Genomic DNA, 17300 nt, shown 5'->3' with positions numbered 1-17300 from the left:
AAGTATCCTATTGTATGGATGTAGCACAGTTTGCTTTTCCATTATTTATTCAGTGAAGAACATTTAGGTTGTTTCCAGTTTGTGTTTATTACAAACAAAGCTGCCATTCACATTTCATGTGGAAGTAAGTTTTATTTTCTCTAGGATAAACACCCAGGAGCAAGATTGCCGAGTCACATGGTAAGTGTATACTTTGCTTTATAATAATCAGCCAAGTTGTTTTCCAGAGTAGCAGTGCCAGTTACATCTGAAACCTCCAGTTGCTCTGTTTTCACCAGCACTTGGTATTATCAGCATTTTTAATTTCAGCCATTCTAATAGGTGTGTAATGGTATTTCATTGTACTTAACGGCTAATGACATTGAACATCTTTTCATATGCCTATTTGCAACCCTATATTCTCTTTGTTAGAACCTCTGTTCAAGCCTTTTGTCCATTTTGTGATTAGGTTTTTTTTAAATACTGTTGAGTTTAGAGAGTTCTTTATATATTGTGGAAACATATCCTTTGTCAGATATATGATTTGCAAATATTTTCTCCCAGCCTGTGACTTTTTATCTTAGCAAGCTCTTTCACAGAGCAACTGTTTTTAATTCTAAGTCCAATTTATTGATTTTTTTTCCCTTTTGTGAGTTGTATTTTTGGTGTCTAGTTGAAACTGTAGGTCACAAAGATTTTCCTCCACCCCCATACCTGGGAATACTGAACACATTCCACTTGCTCCCCCTCCTCTGTGGGGGAGAACTGTGTCAGAGTTAGAGCTGGGGACTGGGCAAAAGCTGGACCTACAAGAATTCCATGGCTGAGGCACTGATTTAGAACTGGTTTTTCAACAGTGAGCATACATCAGGAACTATAGAACCAAAATGCACCCTGCACTTTGCCAAGGATAAAAGATACTGAGGGCCAAAGGAAAATTATTTATGAATGAAAAAAAAAGACATCAATAACAAGCAAAAATGAAGCTTAGGAGTGAAGAGGAGAGGAAATGCTTGTTCATTTCAATCTGGTAACAAGGCTAGGGTCATGGTCATGGAAGTTTCAGGGAGAAGGAAAGATACTGCTGCAGTGTTTCCCCTTGTCATTGAGACAGGCATCCCATGTCATCTATCTCTGTGCAAATCAGCTATTTCTTGGTATGAGGGTTCAGGGGGTACATTGTTGGTGTGGATAGCATTGACAGAACTGGTGGTAGTTTTGGCAGGGCCAGTGGTAGTGTTAACAGGGCCAGTTGTCACATTGACAGGGCCGATGGTAGCATTGACAGGACCAGCATTAACATTGACAGGGCTGGTGGTGTTGACAGGGCTGGTGGTGGTATTGGCTTGGTTGAAACTGAATACGGCTGGAATCACTGTCACATTCTGAAAGACAAAGGACATGTGGTCATCATCTTCCTCTGTAGTAAACAACAAAAATGGCCACAGATTTTTCTCCCTCCTGTTTCCATATCCTTAGGTAGACCCTCTCTCCCTAATGCTGGGCTTGGTCATGTGACTTTCTTTGGCCAAGGGGACAACAATAAATGTGACCTGTAAAGTGTCTGCCCATTGGAGCTTGCTTTCTCTTGTTGCTCTTTGGAACACTGAACATAGAGTGGCCTGCCTTCTGGATAATGCAAGACAAGTGGCCCAGTTGTCCCTATTGATTGCCAGCTTGCAGACAGCCAGACACCCATGTAGGACTGCCCAATATCATCCAGCCACCAGGCAACTCACCAACTGACTGCAGACTCATGGCAAGCCCAGCAGAGGTCAGAAGAACTGCCCAGCAAACCCAGGGAATCAGGAGCTAAATAAGTGGTTGTTGAGTAAGCTATTAAGTTTTGGGGTTGTTTGATATGGGGCAAAAGCTAATTGACATAGAAATTGGTAGCTAGAAGTAAGATAACAATAATTCAACACATGCATGGGGTTTGGGACTAGGTAGCAGGTGGGGCTGGAGAAGCTGTGAGTAAGCCTCTAGCAAAGGGGAAAAGTGGTGATCTCACTGCTGGAGGAGTCTGGAAAAGGGGAGAGGAAAGTGCCACAGCAGACTGGAGAAATGTTTTCCCATGTTATGTAGTGGTGGAGTGCTGTTGTACTTTAGAAGACAAAAATATGTATCTAATAACTTTTGGATTTGGCTAAGGAGATCATCAGGCAGAATATTGAAAATGTCATTTGGGTGCTTCTGGCTGCATATGATAAAATACTGTGAGAAAGTGAGAGGATAAAGAAGGAATTATGTAGTTTGCAAGTGGTATTTAGAGGCAAAGTAGAGAGCCCAGGACTTGATGAGTTAGAAAACAAGATTATCTCTAATTTCCAAGGTCCTCAATGGATAAATAACATTCAAAGTAAAACTAGACCTAAGAACAAAGATCAAACAAGGATGTGTCTACACAGCCCTTTGTTAAGACCTTTGAAAGGCTTAATCAGTGCTTATTACACCCTTTCAGCTAGACAGAAATGCTTCTAAGAATCTTAAGGTATTGGTCTCACAGAAGCCTAATCCCAAAACAGACATTGGTAGATTTAGAGTGAGAAGTGTGTCTAGAACACAGTCTCAGGTGTGGCTCTTGTCAGATGGTGAAAGCCATAATCTGATATATAAAACACTGTTGGAGTTTTTAAGGGAATTGTATTAGTAACAGGATTACCAACTTGGACCAAATCTGACTGAAATTGCTCAAACTGCAAAAAGACCTTTGGGGATCACTCTTAATACGGGAAGCAGATTGAGAAAGCAAGTTGGAAAATATAGGCCTTTTCTTATGAAAAAAGAAAACATGTTTCTGAGGGTGGAGTCAAGAGTCCAGAGGGTGGAGTCAAGGTCTTGGAGAACAATGGATTAGAAAGCTCTTCTCAGGAAGCAATAGAGAACAATGGAATGGGCAGAATCTTCCAGAGAGTCAAACTGACTCCTAATCAAGAAACATTCTCTGCCCCCAGGGCAAGACAATATGTGTCCCTTAGGATTTCAGAATTATTATGGAGCAGTGACAATCTTGTGCTTCTGTTCTTTCCCTTATTGAGTGGGGAAATAACATAGTTCTATGTATCCTATTTTTCTGTCACTTAAGTATGTTGCATATATGGGGACAGAACTTGCTTTTAGTTCATAGGTTTCTGAGTCAAGAAGAGTAATACACCCAAATCCTCCATCACGTCTAGATCTGATTTGGATCCTAGACTTCAAGCCTGATGCCATGATTAGATGGGACATTTGGGCATCCAAAGTATGGGCTGAGCATACTTTGCATCTTGGACAGCTGTGAGTAATTTGTGGCCAGAGGAAAGAGTATTGTAGACTGCAATACTGGTTATGAATCCTTATATTTATCAACCTTTGCTGGGTGACTTTGTAGCTCCTCTTATCAAGAGGTAAAGCTGTTGCTCCACTTGTGGAATCTGGGTTCAGCCGTGTGACTGACTGTGGCCAGTGGGACATTAGCAAATGTGATGCAAGCAGTGACTTAAAGTGCTTGCCTGTAGGGGCTTGCTGTGTCTTGCTACTCTTGGAATCCAGCTCCCCACAAAGAAGCTCAGGTGATCACACTGGAGGATGAGATAACATGTGGAGCAGAGGTGAACTATTTCACGAAGGTCCCTGGAAACCAACCATCCCCAAGCTAAGATACAAGGGTGAGTTCATCTGAGGCCAACAGAAGAGCTACCTGCTGATCATAGCCCAAGCTGATGATGCACAGAATAAATAGAGCTAAATAACCAGAAGTCACTAAGTTCTGGGGTAGGTTGCTATGCAGCAAAACTTATCCTCTCTCAGGCCTCATTTCTCCAGATCTCTGGTTACCTCTTGCTACAGCCCATGCCCAACCCCAGAGCATGCTCTGATTGCTGGAACAGAGTCCAATGCTTACCTCAAATTGTTTGCAGCAGGTAGCCTGGCACCCAAAATGTGAGACCACACAAGTGAGGATGAACTCCAGGAGGGCAAAGGGGAGAAGACCACCAGAAATTGCCTTTGAATACGTCTAAAGGCAAGGAGTAATGGAAGACTTTTAGTCCTTCGGGTTGATGGTCTAGGTGACAGTCTACATCTGGAATGCCACACACCTCACCTGGAAGGCCTGAGACCCTCTCTACATGTGGCCCTTTGGAGCAGATGCTTGGGTCACCCATTTTATATGCCCTTGCCTTACCCTCTTAGTCACTGGCCTGACTTCCAACTGCCAGCATCTACATTCCTTTGCCTCAGGGCTCCCTCTGGCCTCTGGAGCCTACTTTGCTGTTTGCACAGGCTCAAAGTTCCAGGAAATGAGTGTCTCTTGAGAACAGCCCTCTCTCCATGACTGTCAGGGTTTGGTGTATAAATACCCCAGCTCCTTTACCCCTTAGGTTGGTGTTTGCTTCCTCTCCCAGGTAAACTACTTGTATCAATGTCTGCTTCTGGGAGGAACCCAAACTGAGGCATTTCAACAAGTGCACTGGCTAGGAAAGGCACTTGTGTGTGAGGGTCTGGACTCCTTGCCTGGGAAGGGGATAGACACCAGCTAGGTCAGGGTCATTAGCTCTGCCTGGCTCCTGGCTTTCTCAGCCATCTTCCAGTATCCCTGCCTCATACTGCCCTTGACAGGTTGGGATGGGTCCTCAGAGCTTCAAGGGATTCTGCCAAGACAGAAGCTAAGGCAGAATTGAAGGGGCCCTACAGAGCTCAGTGTGCTCTGGGCCTGGTCCCTGCCCATAGTAGGGTGAGAGGGGGTCACGGAGTTCCTCTCATCCCTACACACTCTTTCTCTGGAGCAGAGGGTGGGGAGCCCAGGGCTTGGAATGCCTGTTGGAATCCAGTGCCTTTGTGCTACACTGAACTAGTATGCTCCTTGATGACAGAGGTCCTGATTGCCAAATGACCATCTTTAGGATTTATAACTGTTGTGCTCTTGGTTCCACATGACCACAATCCACTCCCTTGTTGGGACATCCTGTTGCATCGTGTTGGACTCAAGAGGCCAGCACCTTGCTGCCACATCCCCTAGATTCCAAGTTACACCCTGTGCATCAGGCTTCTTCCTGGGGCCTTCAGGGAGCGCTCCCCTTAGGGACTGCCCTCACTCCTGTAGACACGTCTGGTTTAAGACCCTGTGTCCTGCCAGCCTTCCGTTGCCCACTTGGTTAGTCCCAAGAGAGCATCAGATTGCAGCCAACTGTGGAGCTAGCTACTCTCGATCTTGTTCTTCAGGCCTCCTTAAGTACTGTGTCAGTGTTACTGATGTCCTTCCCATATTTCCATGCCTGCTTCCTGACTTTCATTTGCATGGCTTTACCTGAGGGCTTTCTTTGGCCACAAAACTCCTCTGCCCATGAGCATGGCAGACTGGAAGCACTAGGGAATTGATGCCCCTCAGGGGCAGTTTTTGATCAATGATTGAGGGGAGTTGGTGGATAAATACCCCAGCTCCCTCACTCCAGGACAGGGTGTAGCTAAGGAGCGTATCATTCCCTGGCTACCAGGGCCCCGGCAGGCTCATCTCCAGGAGTCCTTGCTGGATAATACGTTTGTTTATAGTGTGACTTTCTCCCCTTGTTTGTCTTACTTCTTCCCTCCTCTAGAGAGGTTTCCTAGAATAACCTCTGAAATACATGACTTGCACCTGAATCCTTGTCTTTGCATCTGCACCTTGAGGTCCCCCCACCAAAAGACCAGAACTAGCATCAGCACCTCCTGCTTGTGTGAAAGGCTATCCCTTGAGAGACCCCTAGGGGCAGGTGATCTTGTGAGTCTGGGTGTGGCAGCCGCGTAGGCCACTTACCTGGTCACCTGCTACCTCCAAGCAGAGAATAGGATAGGTATGAGGAGGGGTCAACTGGCTACACCTCCCTGAGTCTCAGCGTCCTCACTGTGAAATGGGGTTTATCACAGCCACCTCAGAGGGCACAGGGTTTTGGTGATAGTTAAATAGCTCATGGATGTAGTGGTTGTCATACTAGGATGGAATTCTGGGGCAATTCCATTCTGCTCTGGAAGCAACCTCAGAAGCCCTCTTGGTCCTTTGGCAGCACGGGGCCCTGGCAGTCAAATGCTCACCGTCACATAGTAAAGGATCAGATCTGTAATGATAATGAAGATCCCGGCAAAGGCGAATAATGAACTGATGATGTTCAAGCTGATGCTGCTGTTCACCTGCAGGAGAGGAGGGAGAGGAGACAGGGAGCTGAGTGTGAAGAGTCTGAAACCCGGCTTGTGGGGACTCTTGGGAAGTCGGAGAAGAGAGAAGGCAGGGCAGAAAAGAAATGGCCAGGCAGGGTGGAGAAGCATTCTCCACCCTGAGAAATCATTGTTTTTTTTTTTTTTAAACTTTTATTTTAAGTTCATGGGTACAAGTCCAGGTTTGTTTCATGGGTAAACTTGTGTCATGTTGGTTTGTCGTAGAGATTATTTCATCACTCAAGTATTAAGCCTAGTACTCGTTAGTTGTTTTTACCTGATCCTCTCTTTCCTCCAAATCTCCACCCAAAATCATTCCTTAATCAATGTGCAGTGTCCCTCTATGGCAGGGATTGGATTTGTTTGGGAAAATTTCTTGCTGAGCAGCAGAGGGTAGGCAATGAGATTCAGAAAGAGATAAGGCATGGGCAGAGATCCCAAGCTTGAATTGAGGGAAGGGAGTCGGGGAGACTTGCTCCCGGTGGTGGAAGGCTGGGGCCAGCATGCTGGCAGGATTGGCTGGGGAAAGTTTTCGGAACTGGAAAGTCTCATATTCAACTCTGAGGGGTCTGCTGCTCAGTGCTGAGGAGCTGAAATCCTCTAATGCTTCATTATCCATTCCCTACTCAAGCTGCTTCCCTTTAAGAGGGTTATGGGGATGAAGACAGAGAAAGATGAAAGAGAAAGGGATGGTGTTCTACATTTGGGCTGAGGCCAGGACAGCTGTAAGATGTATAAAGTAGAAATGGAAGTTGAGATTTCAATAGAAAGTCAGACGTCAGAGCAAGAGAGGGCTAGGAGATCCCCAGGAGTCGGCAGACACCTTGGGGAGAGCGTTTGACTTCCCAGGGGATATGGAACTTCCCAGTTCTGTTGGGATACGAAGGGGTGGTGTGAGCTTGGCTGATGCTGGGGTGTCTGGAGGACTCTACTCTTCCTAAAGGGGGTGAAGCAAAGCAGACCGTGGGGCCACAGGAGTTTGCCTTGTAGACTGGAGATTGGTAATTGGGAAACCCTCCGTTAGACACCCAGCCCCTAGCTGACCCACTGCTTTCCCATCAAAAGGCAGAAGAAAGATGACAAGCCATGTAGAGAAAGTAGAGAGGGGAAGGAGGACCTGAGAAGGAAGGAGATGAGAGAAGGGCCACTGTGGAGCTCTAAATTTATCCCTAAGCTTCTTAGAGACCGCAACAAAAATAATCAAAACATGACCAGATACTCTGCTGGATGCTGAGACAGAGAATAAATGCTCCAAAGGTACAAGGGAATTCTGGGCCCTGTGCTCTTGGCTGGGACTTTAAATTGTTCAAGGCAGGCATTGCTCTCACTTTTCTAGGTCCACACAAAGAGGATGGTGGAAAATATCTTAAAGAGATGGCCGAAATGCACACCCATTTCTGTTTGGCTCAGGCCTGGCTTAATTCAGAGCACCCATAAGGCACTGCATGTAAATACTCACGAGTTTCCCAAAGAGCTAAGTTTTTCAATAGTAAAATGCAATAGTTAAAAAGGAACAGTTTCAGAATCAGAGAACTCCGGGGTCAAATCCCAGCTCGGCCATGTACTCACTGTGTGATCTTAGACAAGCCACCTGACCTCTCTGCTGCTCAGTTTTCTCCTCTGAAAAATGGGGATAATACAGCTTCATAGAGTGGTGGGGATTGACTGGAATAAGGTTTGGAAACGCACTGTACCCAGGGCCAGGGCCAGGGCCAGGCCACACCACTACTGTGAGTCCCCTTTTTCCATGGTAGAGAGTCAAATTCCAACACTCAGGAATCATCAAAGACAGCACTGTGACTCACCACACAAGGACTGGGATCCTTTGCAGCCCATACTGAGAGGGATCCAGATATAATATACTATGCAGACAAAAAAGAAAAAAAAGAATGACCAATTGTGCAACATGTTAAAAAAGACAGCTGTCCACCCAGAGACACATTTCTCAATCTTTTGTTCTATGCACCTTGTTTCACAAAATGTGTAAATCTGTTTATTTCCTCCCAACGTTTTTACTATCCCAATGGTTAGGCACCGAATATACTAAATACCATGATACTCAAACTCCTGTGGGTCTAGGCTAACATCTTCCTTCCCCCTAAAAACCTGAATTTTGTCCCAGGATGCTGTAAGTCTCATTATTATTACTTTTTGACTGATTCTCCTTGAATCCGCTGTCTGGACATGTCATCGCCCAAATGCATTTATTACTCATTTGGCCTCACGCTGCCCTATGCTCAACTGTGAGCTTGGAAAACCAGGGGCTGAGTAGTGTGGTGGGTGGGGCCTTGGGGCTGGGAGATAGGAGACCTGGGCTGTGGCCTCATCTGCTGTGGTTCTGGACCCAGCTGGAGGGTCCTCTTTAGCCCTTGATGCTGCTAGGCAGGTGATGGAAACATGAACATCAGAAGCAGTAAGAGCTCTGTTCAGTTGTGAGAGCCCTGATCTGAGGGGGCCTGGGCTCAGGACGTTGCTCCAGCACTTTCTGGCTATGAGGATGTGGTGGTGTCATCCTCATAGCCAGAAAGTGCAAGAGGAAGATCTTGAGCTTCAGTCTCCTCGTCTGGCAAATGGGCATAGATCATGATTCCGGCCCTCTCCATCCACAAGTGGGCCATGCAGTTCAAGTGAGAGAACAAGGGTGGGATTATTGATGGGGGAGAATAGGGGCACTCAGGGGTTTTGCTAGCTCTCTTGAAGCTGCCCCTCAAAGGAACTCACTTCCTCCCAAACAAAATGCCTGGTGGGGGAAAAGAGACAGCTGCACGCAGATACAGAATTATTCCATGTATATGCGTTTGTAAACACGCAAAGCCAAGTCACTCGTTGCTTAGGCATATAGGTAAATATGATCAGACCATAAAGAAAAGCAAGGGAGGCCGGGCGCAGTGGCTCACGCCTGTAATCCCAGCACTTTGGAAGGCCAAGGTGGGCGGATCTTGAGACCAGCCTAGCTAACATGGTGAAACCCCATCTCTACTAAAAATACAAAAATTAGCTGGGCGTGGTGGTGCATGCCTGTAATCCCAGTTAGGAGGCTGAGGCAGGACAATCGCTTGAACCTAGGAGGCAGAGGTTGTAGTGAGCCAAGATTGTGCCACTGCATCTCAGCCTGGGCGACAAAGTGACTCCGTCTCAAAAAAAAAAAAAAAAAAAAGCAAGGGAATTAAAACATTAAATTGAAAATAGTGGTTACCTCTGGGGGCATAGAGAGGATACTCACAGGGATTTAAAAATTTAAAAACTGTGAGTGATGCTTTGTTTTTTAAGTTAGGTGGTGGACACACAGGTGTTCATTTTTTAAAACTTTCATTTATTATTTTTAATTGTGGTAAAATACACACAAATTAAAACTTACCATTCAAACCCCTTCAAGTGTTCAGTTTACTAACACCAAGAAAATTCACATTGTTAGGCTGGGTGGGATGGCTCATGCCTGTAATCCCAGCACTTTAGGAAGCCAAGGTGGGCAGATCACCTGAGGTCAGGAGTTGAAGACCAGGCTGGGCAACATGGCGAAACCCCGTCTCTACTAAAAATATAAAAAATTTGGCCGGCCTGGTGGTGCACGGCTACAATCCCAGCTACTAGGGAGGCTGAGACAGGAGAATTGCTTGAACCCGGGAGGTGGAGGTTGCAGTGAGCTGAGATGGCACCACTGCACTCCAGCCTGGGCAATAGAGTGAGACTCTGTCTCAAAAAAAAAAAAAAGAGAAAATTCATATTGTTGTGCAACCAGCCACCCCAAGAACTCCTTTTATCATCCCAAATTGAAACTCTGTCCCTATAAAACACTAACTCCCCATTACCCCCTTACCCGGCCCCTGGCAACCACCATGCTGCTTTCTATCTTTATGAATTTGACTACCCTAGGGACCTCATCTAAGTGGAAGCGTACATGTGGGTGTTCAGTTTATTAATATTTAAGCTCTGCAAGATGAAATACACTCAATGGCCTGCTGGTAAATGATTAACATCTGCCTTATAAGGTGGCAGCAGTGCAGGAAAGGGCCCTGATTTGGAGCACGTGTTGATTTCCATGTCGTATATACACCCAACATGGCTAACTTCCTGCTACCAAATGGTTTGACAATCATTTTACATAATTCCTGGAAGTTTTACAATTGGCTCCCATAACTGATATGGTGGGTAGATGCTGTCTATAGCACACAACTTTACGTACTCTGAGTTACATACGAGATATTTCTTTTTTTTTCTTTGAGACAGGCTCTCACTCTGTCACCCAGGCTGGAGTGCAGTGGTGTGATCATGGCTCACTGCAGCCTCCACCTCCTGGGCTCAGGTAGTCCTCCCACCTCAGCATCCCAAGTAGCTGGGACTAGAAGCGCACGCTACCACACCCAGCTAATTTTTTGTATTTTTGTAGAGATGGGGAGTCTTGCCATGTTGCCTAGGCTGGTCTCAAACTCCTGACCCCAAGTAATTCACCTATCTCGGCCTCCCAGAGTGCTGGGATTACCTACGTGAGCCACCCTGCCTGGCCATATCAGATAAATATTTCATAAAAGAGAATCTAGAGAGGGTGGAAGTGGTGAAGCACATAATAATGAGTCTTTGTGGCCAATAGTTCCCTAGAGGCTGGGTGGGGGGTATGGGAGATGGGGAGGGTGGTAGTGGGAGGGAGTGTTGCTGGGGCAGGGAGATGGAGGGGTGGTTGGATCTTCAGCCCTTTGCCGTATCTGCAGGTTGGAGGCTGGCTCTAGTCTATGGAGTCATATTACTGGGAATGGGATTCCATGCTCCTTCTTCCTCCACTTCCTTCTTGTCCCAGTCTGGTGACCCAGGAAGGAGACCATATGGCCTTGTACTCACGGATAATCCTCCCCAGACCGGGTAGCCTGACACCCAGGTCACAGAAAAATAGTGATACAGCACAGGGTTAATTGCAGAGAACATGTGCGTCAGGCCGATGAGGATCTGGATGGCCTGTAGGGAGAACAAGTCACTGTGAGAGAGCAGAACTGGGGCCTGTGGGCTGCGGAGCTGTGCTTTGCATCCTGGCTGTGCCCTAGAATCACCCCAGGTGCGACTGGTGTTGGGGCTCATCCCAGACCAACTGGATACAAATCTCTGAGGGTGGGGTCCATGCCTGGGTGTGTTTTAAAAACTTCACAGGTGATGCAAATTTGCACTCAGGCTGAGAACCACAGGCATAAAGGAAAGGTAAGACGCCTATAACAGAGCAGGAAATGTCTTTCCTTTAGACTGAGCCCACAAGTGTGCAGAGACACGGGCTGAGCCTGGGTCGTGGCTGAAAACCACTTGGACTCCTGTGCTGGCTGCAGCACTGGCCGGCTGTGTGGTCTCCAGCAAATATCCTCTCTGCCTCAGGGTTTCCTTATTTGCAGGGAAACCGAAAATGTCAAATCCTAGAAAATGTAGCATTCCTATGCGTGATGTGAGCATCGTTCTCCAACAGTTGTTGGCCAAAATTCATGTGATGAATCCGATTTTTCCAAAATAGATGATTCTGACGATTCAGACCATTCGGTGTCAGTTCTGTTTAGAAATAACTCAAAGAAAGGTCTTTATATTTTATTTTCACTCTGAAAATCAGCCAGATTTGCTTCAGCCTCAAGAGCGTGTTTATGAGAGGCTACGTATTTGCAAGATGGGGGTAGTAACAGTATCCAGCTTGTAGGGCTGTGGTGGAGATTAAAAGTGTCTATGAAACTTGCAGCCCAGTTCCTAGCATGCAGTAGGCTTTTCTTTCTTTCTTTCTTTTTCTTTTTTTTTTTTTTTTGAGTCAGTGTCGCCCTGTCACCCAGGCTGGAGTGCAATGGCGTGATCTCGGCTCACTGCAACCTCTGCCTGCCGGGTTCATGTGAATCTCCTGCCTCAGCCTCCCAAGTAACTGGGACTACATGTGCCTGCCACCCTGCCCAGCTAATTTTAAAAATATTTTTAGTAGAGATGGGTTTCACCATGTTAGCCAGGATGGTCTCGATCTCCTGACCTGGTGATCCGCCCACCTCGGCCTCCTAAAGTGCTGGGATTACAGGCATGAGCCACCGCGCCCGCCCTGAATGCAGTAGGTGTTTCAATGCCCTCTGCTGACACCATTCATCTTCCCAGTACTGATATTCTTTTTGTGGCCTTCTCTATGACGTCCCCACAGTTCCCCTTGGCAATGTACACACCAGGAGATCCTCTGTCTCCTGCAAGTCCTGTGTTTTTCCCCCTTCCTCCTTGCTTTTCCTCCACTGTTGCCACTGTCTGAAATCTGCTTGCTTTACTCTCCTCCTATTGAAATCCTACCCTTACCTTAAGGGAATCAGAGAGATTCTTTTTCTGACCCCTGATCCAGGATGAATCCCCTCTCATTTGGGGCTCCTACAGGGTTTACCACTGGCTTCTCTGGGCCTCAGTTTCCTCAGGGATCAAATAACCAGCGTAGGGCAGCCGCTCTCTGCCCTCCTGGTCCATGAGTCTATGAATTGGTGACAGACCTGGGTTTCATACGAACATCCCTTCCTAAGACGACATGCTTGACTCTGTCTATAGGCCCACTTTATCAGTATGTTAATGAACCCCTTTCCCGTTTAGAAAAAAAAAAATAGTGCCGCCTGCTGCCAGCACTCATTTAATTTTACACACACACTCTTGAGGCTGAAGCAAATCTGGCTGATTTTCAGTGTGAAAATAAATGATAAAAATGGTTCTTCGAGTGATTTCTAAACAGAACTAACATCAGAATTGTCTACTTCGGAAACATTGGATTCATCAAATGAATCTTCGGCCAAAAACTGTTCGAGAACAATGTTAACACCATGCGTAGAAATGCTACGTTTTCTAGGACTTGACATTTTTAGCAATTGAGAATTACTGTATTTTGTAAATGGGAATACTACTATTAAAACCAGAATGCTATAAATAGAATGACCTCTCTTGTTTCCAAGGTCGATATGCTAGAGCAATGCGGAAGTTATAATAAAAGGGAGATACTGCATGGCAAAGTTATCTCAGGGTAAATACTGCAGCCGCAAGTGCTGCTGGCGAGTATTCTTGGGACAAATGGGAAAAAGGCTAAGAGGCAGGCATGGTTTCCTTCCCAAATCAAAATTATAATTGATTTAATATAGCTCACATTTTTGGCTTTTTGGCTTTTCATTTTGTTTGGCCAGGTTCCCCAGACATTTGCTCTGACTTAATTCTGTTTTGACAAATTTTCAAATCCTTCCAAAATATCTTAGAATAATTGGGAGCCAAAGTTAACAAGCCTTTACCCAGTATTAGTTAATAATAAGGATAGTCATTGTAATACAAGATGATAATTACTACGCAATATCATAGACCAGCTTTACCTTTTGGAGGATTTCCACACACATTTACAATCTCACTCGATGCTCGTGACCAGGATTTCTATTCCTGATCGCTGTTTTATAGAATTTAGATCCGGATTTGATTTTGATTTGTTTGGGAGGCAAACAATGCCTTGTTCCTGGTACAATCTACTTGTCTACTCCTGAAGGATCCTGGGTTAAATGAGGAGGAATGGGTCCCCTTCCTGAACCTGTCTTTGTCTTCCTGCCTCCAGGAGGCAGTTTGTAACTTCTCAAAGAAGCCAGACAATTTGCACTTTGGGCACCCCCAATACCTTATGCATATCTCACGGCAATTGCCAGAAGGAATTGTAATTACGACAGCCGCCATGAACAAAGACCCTCCTTGGTCTTCATGGATCATGTCTTGGTTATCTCGGAGTCTCCAGCTCCTTGCAGGGTGCCTGCCGTGTTGAATGGATGAGTGCATAGAGTATGGGCATCTGTGACATGCCAGTCTCCATACTAGGAGTTGGTCGGGCATCTAGTGGGATCTGGCTTCTGCCTCAAAAACAGAATTGAACTGAGTTTTGCAAAGTGCTAAATGAAACTGGAGGAGGCAGGAAAGAGGCAGGGGCCCCCTTGATTGAAGAGGAAATCACAAAACCTCGGAGCTGGAAGGAATTTAAGAAAGCTGAATCTTCTTATTCTAAAGATGAGGAAATGAGGACCCAGAGCGAGGAAGAGATGTCTGCAAGGCCACTCAGCAAATCTAGCTGGCCTGAGACCTGGATTGCCTGACTCCCCGCTCGGTGGTGTTTTCAGTGGAACTGTTGCTGACCCATGCCCCTGATAGATAACTGGGCAAGAGGGGAAAGTTCACTGATTATTCAGCCTCCCCCAAAGACCATGGGTCTCCTTGGGGAGTGGGAGGAAGACAAGGGAGAAGGGCCGACTGTGCTGGGTCCAGCCTCCAGAAACCACCCCCACACCCACTCCATCTCCGCTTTACCCTCTGAACACATTCCCTTCCTCATCCCGGAGCACTAGACGTGGGCTTATGAAGTGACCCAAATTGGAGAGAAGGAGAAATCACACTCACCCCTAATGTTCTGACCTCCTCATTTATGAATTTCTTGGGATTAAACGCAGTAAATGATGCAAATGATGTGTTCCACTGGGATGAGTCTGAGATGTGTGTCAGCCCAGGGTTAGCATTTGGAGGATTCTGAGGGTCTCCAGGCCGTGTCTGGAGATTTGTTGTTCCCTGTGTGTATTGGATCACTCCAGGCACAGTCTGCAAACTGGCTGTTCCCACCGGATACGGTTGGTGATACCCAATGGGTTGACTCTGTGCACCTGCCACTGGGTTCTGGCTCACCACGAGTAGATTCTGTAAGTTTGCTCTTCCTGTGTCACGCTGGATTACTTTTGGTGAGATTGGGTAAGTGGTCACCCCTGAAGGCTGCAGATGACTTCCAGAGGCCACGGGGTAGCTGGGCTGGATGACGTGAACACTGCCTGGGGCAATAATGCCGGGTACACTGTTGGCTCCAATCGCCTGTTCGGTCATGGTGCACAACTGCTGCAAAATACATGAGAAGATGCATTTCCCTCTTCTGACAAAATGAATAATGCATCTTATCTCATTCTTATCTTTAGTTTCATCTTCATTAAAATAAGAATCACCTACCGTGGTACCAGACAAAATAAACTTCTTGTCTTTCTTGGCAAGAACATGCTGTTTTCCTTTTATGGGTTTGGATTTGCAAGACTAAGTTTCCCAAGGCTACTTAGCTCCTTGTAGACCTTTTGTTCACAGTCTGGGTGGTGGCTTTGCTTAGTCCCCTGCAGTTGGCATTTTAACCTACATGCCTTGAGTTCATTGAGTGGGCACAGGCTACCTCCCCATCTTGCCCCCTGCTCTGGCAACAGCTGATTGATCTGGGGGTGAACAACTCACCCCAAACGCTCTGGTAACTTCTTTCTCCTGGGAATTTGGAATTGGACCCAAGGACTACTGTGGGATGGGAGGCTATGCAGAGCTGGACGGGTCACATTTATGTTGTGTGCAGGGGGAGCAGAGAACACCAGTTAGCAGAGTGAAGAGAATAAAGCTGAGAAGCATTGGGGGAGGGAGAGATAAAAGAAGAGGAGAGAAGGAGAGAGAGAGGGAAAGGAGAAGGGGGAAGGAGAGAAAGAGAGAGTGAGACGGAAGGAGAAGGGAAGACAGATACACAGACACAGACAGACAGATACAGAGAGAGGGAAGGAGGGTGGAAGACAGATACACAGACATAGACACACGCACACACAGAAAGGGAAGGAGGGAGGAAGACAGACACACAGACATAGACACACACACATACAGAGAGAGAGACAGAGAGAGGGAAGGAGGGAGGAAGACAGATACACAGAGAGAGACACACACACACAGACACACACAGACGCACACACATACATACACACACACACAGATACTACCTTGGTCCTTGATGTCCTTTTGACTCTTGGTTCTAGGTTCTCATTTGCCCCAGCTGTACTTCTGTCCTTGAAGTCTATAACTAGTTAACTCATTTATGGGTTTAATTTAATTAAGGTATTTCGTGTATGATTTCTCAACATTAATTGGTTCCAGGGTGAAAAAACAGACTGCCTTTCCGAGGCTTCTTGGGTGCTGTTGACATCCTAGGAGGAACCAGGGACCAAGTGGCCTGGGAATGATCATCCCTTTCAATCTCTTCATGGGTCTTGTGCATGTTGGGATTGGGATTGGGACCACGTAGAAACTTTCCTGTATTTTCCTTGTGTTTAAACCATTATGGTCCAGGGTCCTAGAGATTATGATAGTGATCAAGCCCTTAACAGCCTGCAGCTTCTACTCAATCTTGAGCATTAGAAAAAGCTGAGAAGGGAATCACTTGGAGGGAGACCTGGGATATTGTTCCAATTTGATAAAGACTGATACGCTGGACTTAGAGCATTGCTTAATTCTTTTTATGCTGGTGAGCAAGTGTGCAATGGGAGGAGGTGGGCACGTAGCCTTCAGAACATTATAGATATTATTAGATGGAAAGATATCCCATTCAGATGAGAGATAAGGTTACTCGTGTACTTTACTTGTTAACTGTTGTGGCTGGTGGGCTTATCCCTTTACCTAAGTTATACACTCCTTCCTGGCAAGACACCAAATCCTATGGCACAAAATAAGGTGTGCAGGACCCCAGAAGTGTGTTCTCAGGAGGCTTTCTGTCCTCTCTAGATCACAAGCATAAATTGATCCCCCTGTCCCAACTGCATCCTGTATGAGAGAAACACTCCAAATTGTCAGTGGTCATCTTGAGTTTGGTGCTAGCTGATGAATTGGCATTATTTAAGATTAATCATCTGTAAAATAAACTCAAAAGCAAGACAGTATCAGGGTTAAGACCTCAGAGAGCCCTAAGTCCACTTCTCAGTTCCTTCATTTATTAGTTGTACGACCTTGAGCAAGTTGCATATGTTCTCAGTTTCTTATCTATAAAAGGTGCATAATAATGGCACCTTCTCCAAAGGGTGTTTTGAAGATTGAGAAAACTGCCAGCATGGAACCTGGCACAGAGGGAACAGTTAACATTTGCTCTCTGTTGAAAGGTAGAGACCACCCATGAGAAGGGCCATTGTTTAGCAAAGTCTTGGAACCAACCCAAAGGCCCCTCAACAATAGACTGGATAAAGAAAACGTGGCACATGTACACCATAGAACACCATATTGCAGCCATAAAAAAGAATGAGTTCACGTCCTTTGCAGGGACGTGGTTGTAGCTGGAAACCATCATTCTCAGCAAACTAACACAGGAACAGAAAACCAAACATAAGCGGGAGTAAAAC

The 17300-nt window shown here is 46.1% G+C and overlaps 1 protein-coding gene across 1 annotated transcript; it reads right to left on the bottom strand.

Annotated features, from left to right (window-relative positions):
• Positions 1-906: 906 nt before the first annotated feature.
• Positions 907-15655, bottom strand: MS4A18 (membrane spanning 4-domains A18). Its single transcript, XM_031653626.1, has 6 exons — positions 14533-15655; positions 10981-11094; positions 7953-8009; positions 6028-6123; positions 3863-3976; positions 907-1364 (listed from the first exon to the last, which is right to left on the bottom strand). Exons 1-6 carry the CDS (start codon positions 15001-15003, stop codon positions 1104-1106), a joined length of 1113 nt encoding a protein of 370 aa, XP_031509486.1. The 5' UTR covers positions 15004-15655; the 3' UTR covers positions 907-1103.
• Positions 15656-17300: the final 1645 nt, after the last annotated feature.

The sequence above is a fragment of the Papio anubis genome, chromosome 12 (genome assembly GCF_008728515.1).
Source record: "Papio anubis isolate 15944 chromosome 12, Panubis1.0, whole genome shotgun sequence".
NCBI lineage: Eukaryota > Metazoa > Chordata > Mammalia > Primates > Cercopithecidae > Papio > Papio anubis.
The sequence above is the reverse complement of the archived record's forward strand: the minus strand, read 5'-3'. Positions and strand labels throughout refer to the sequence as shown.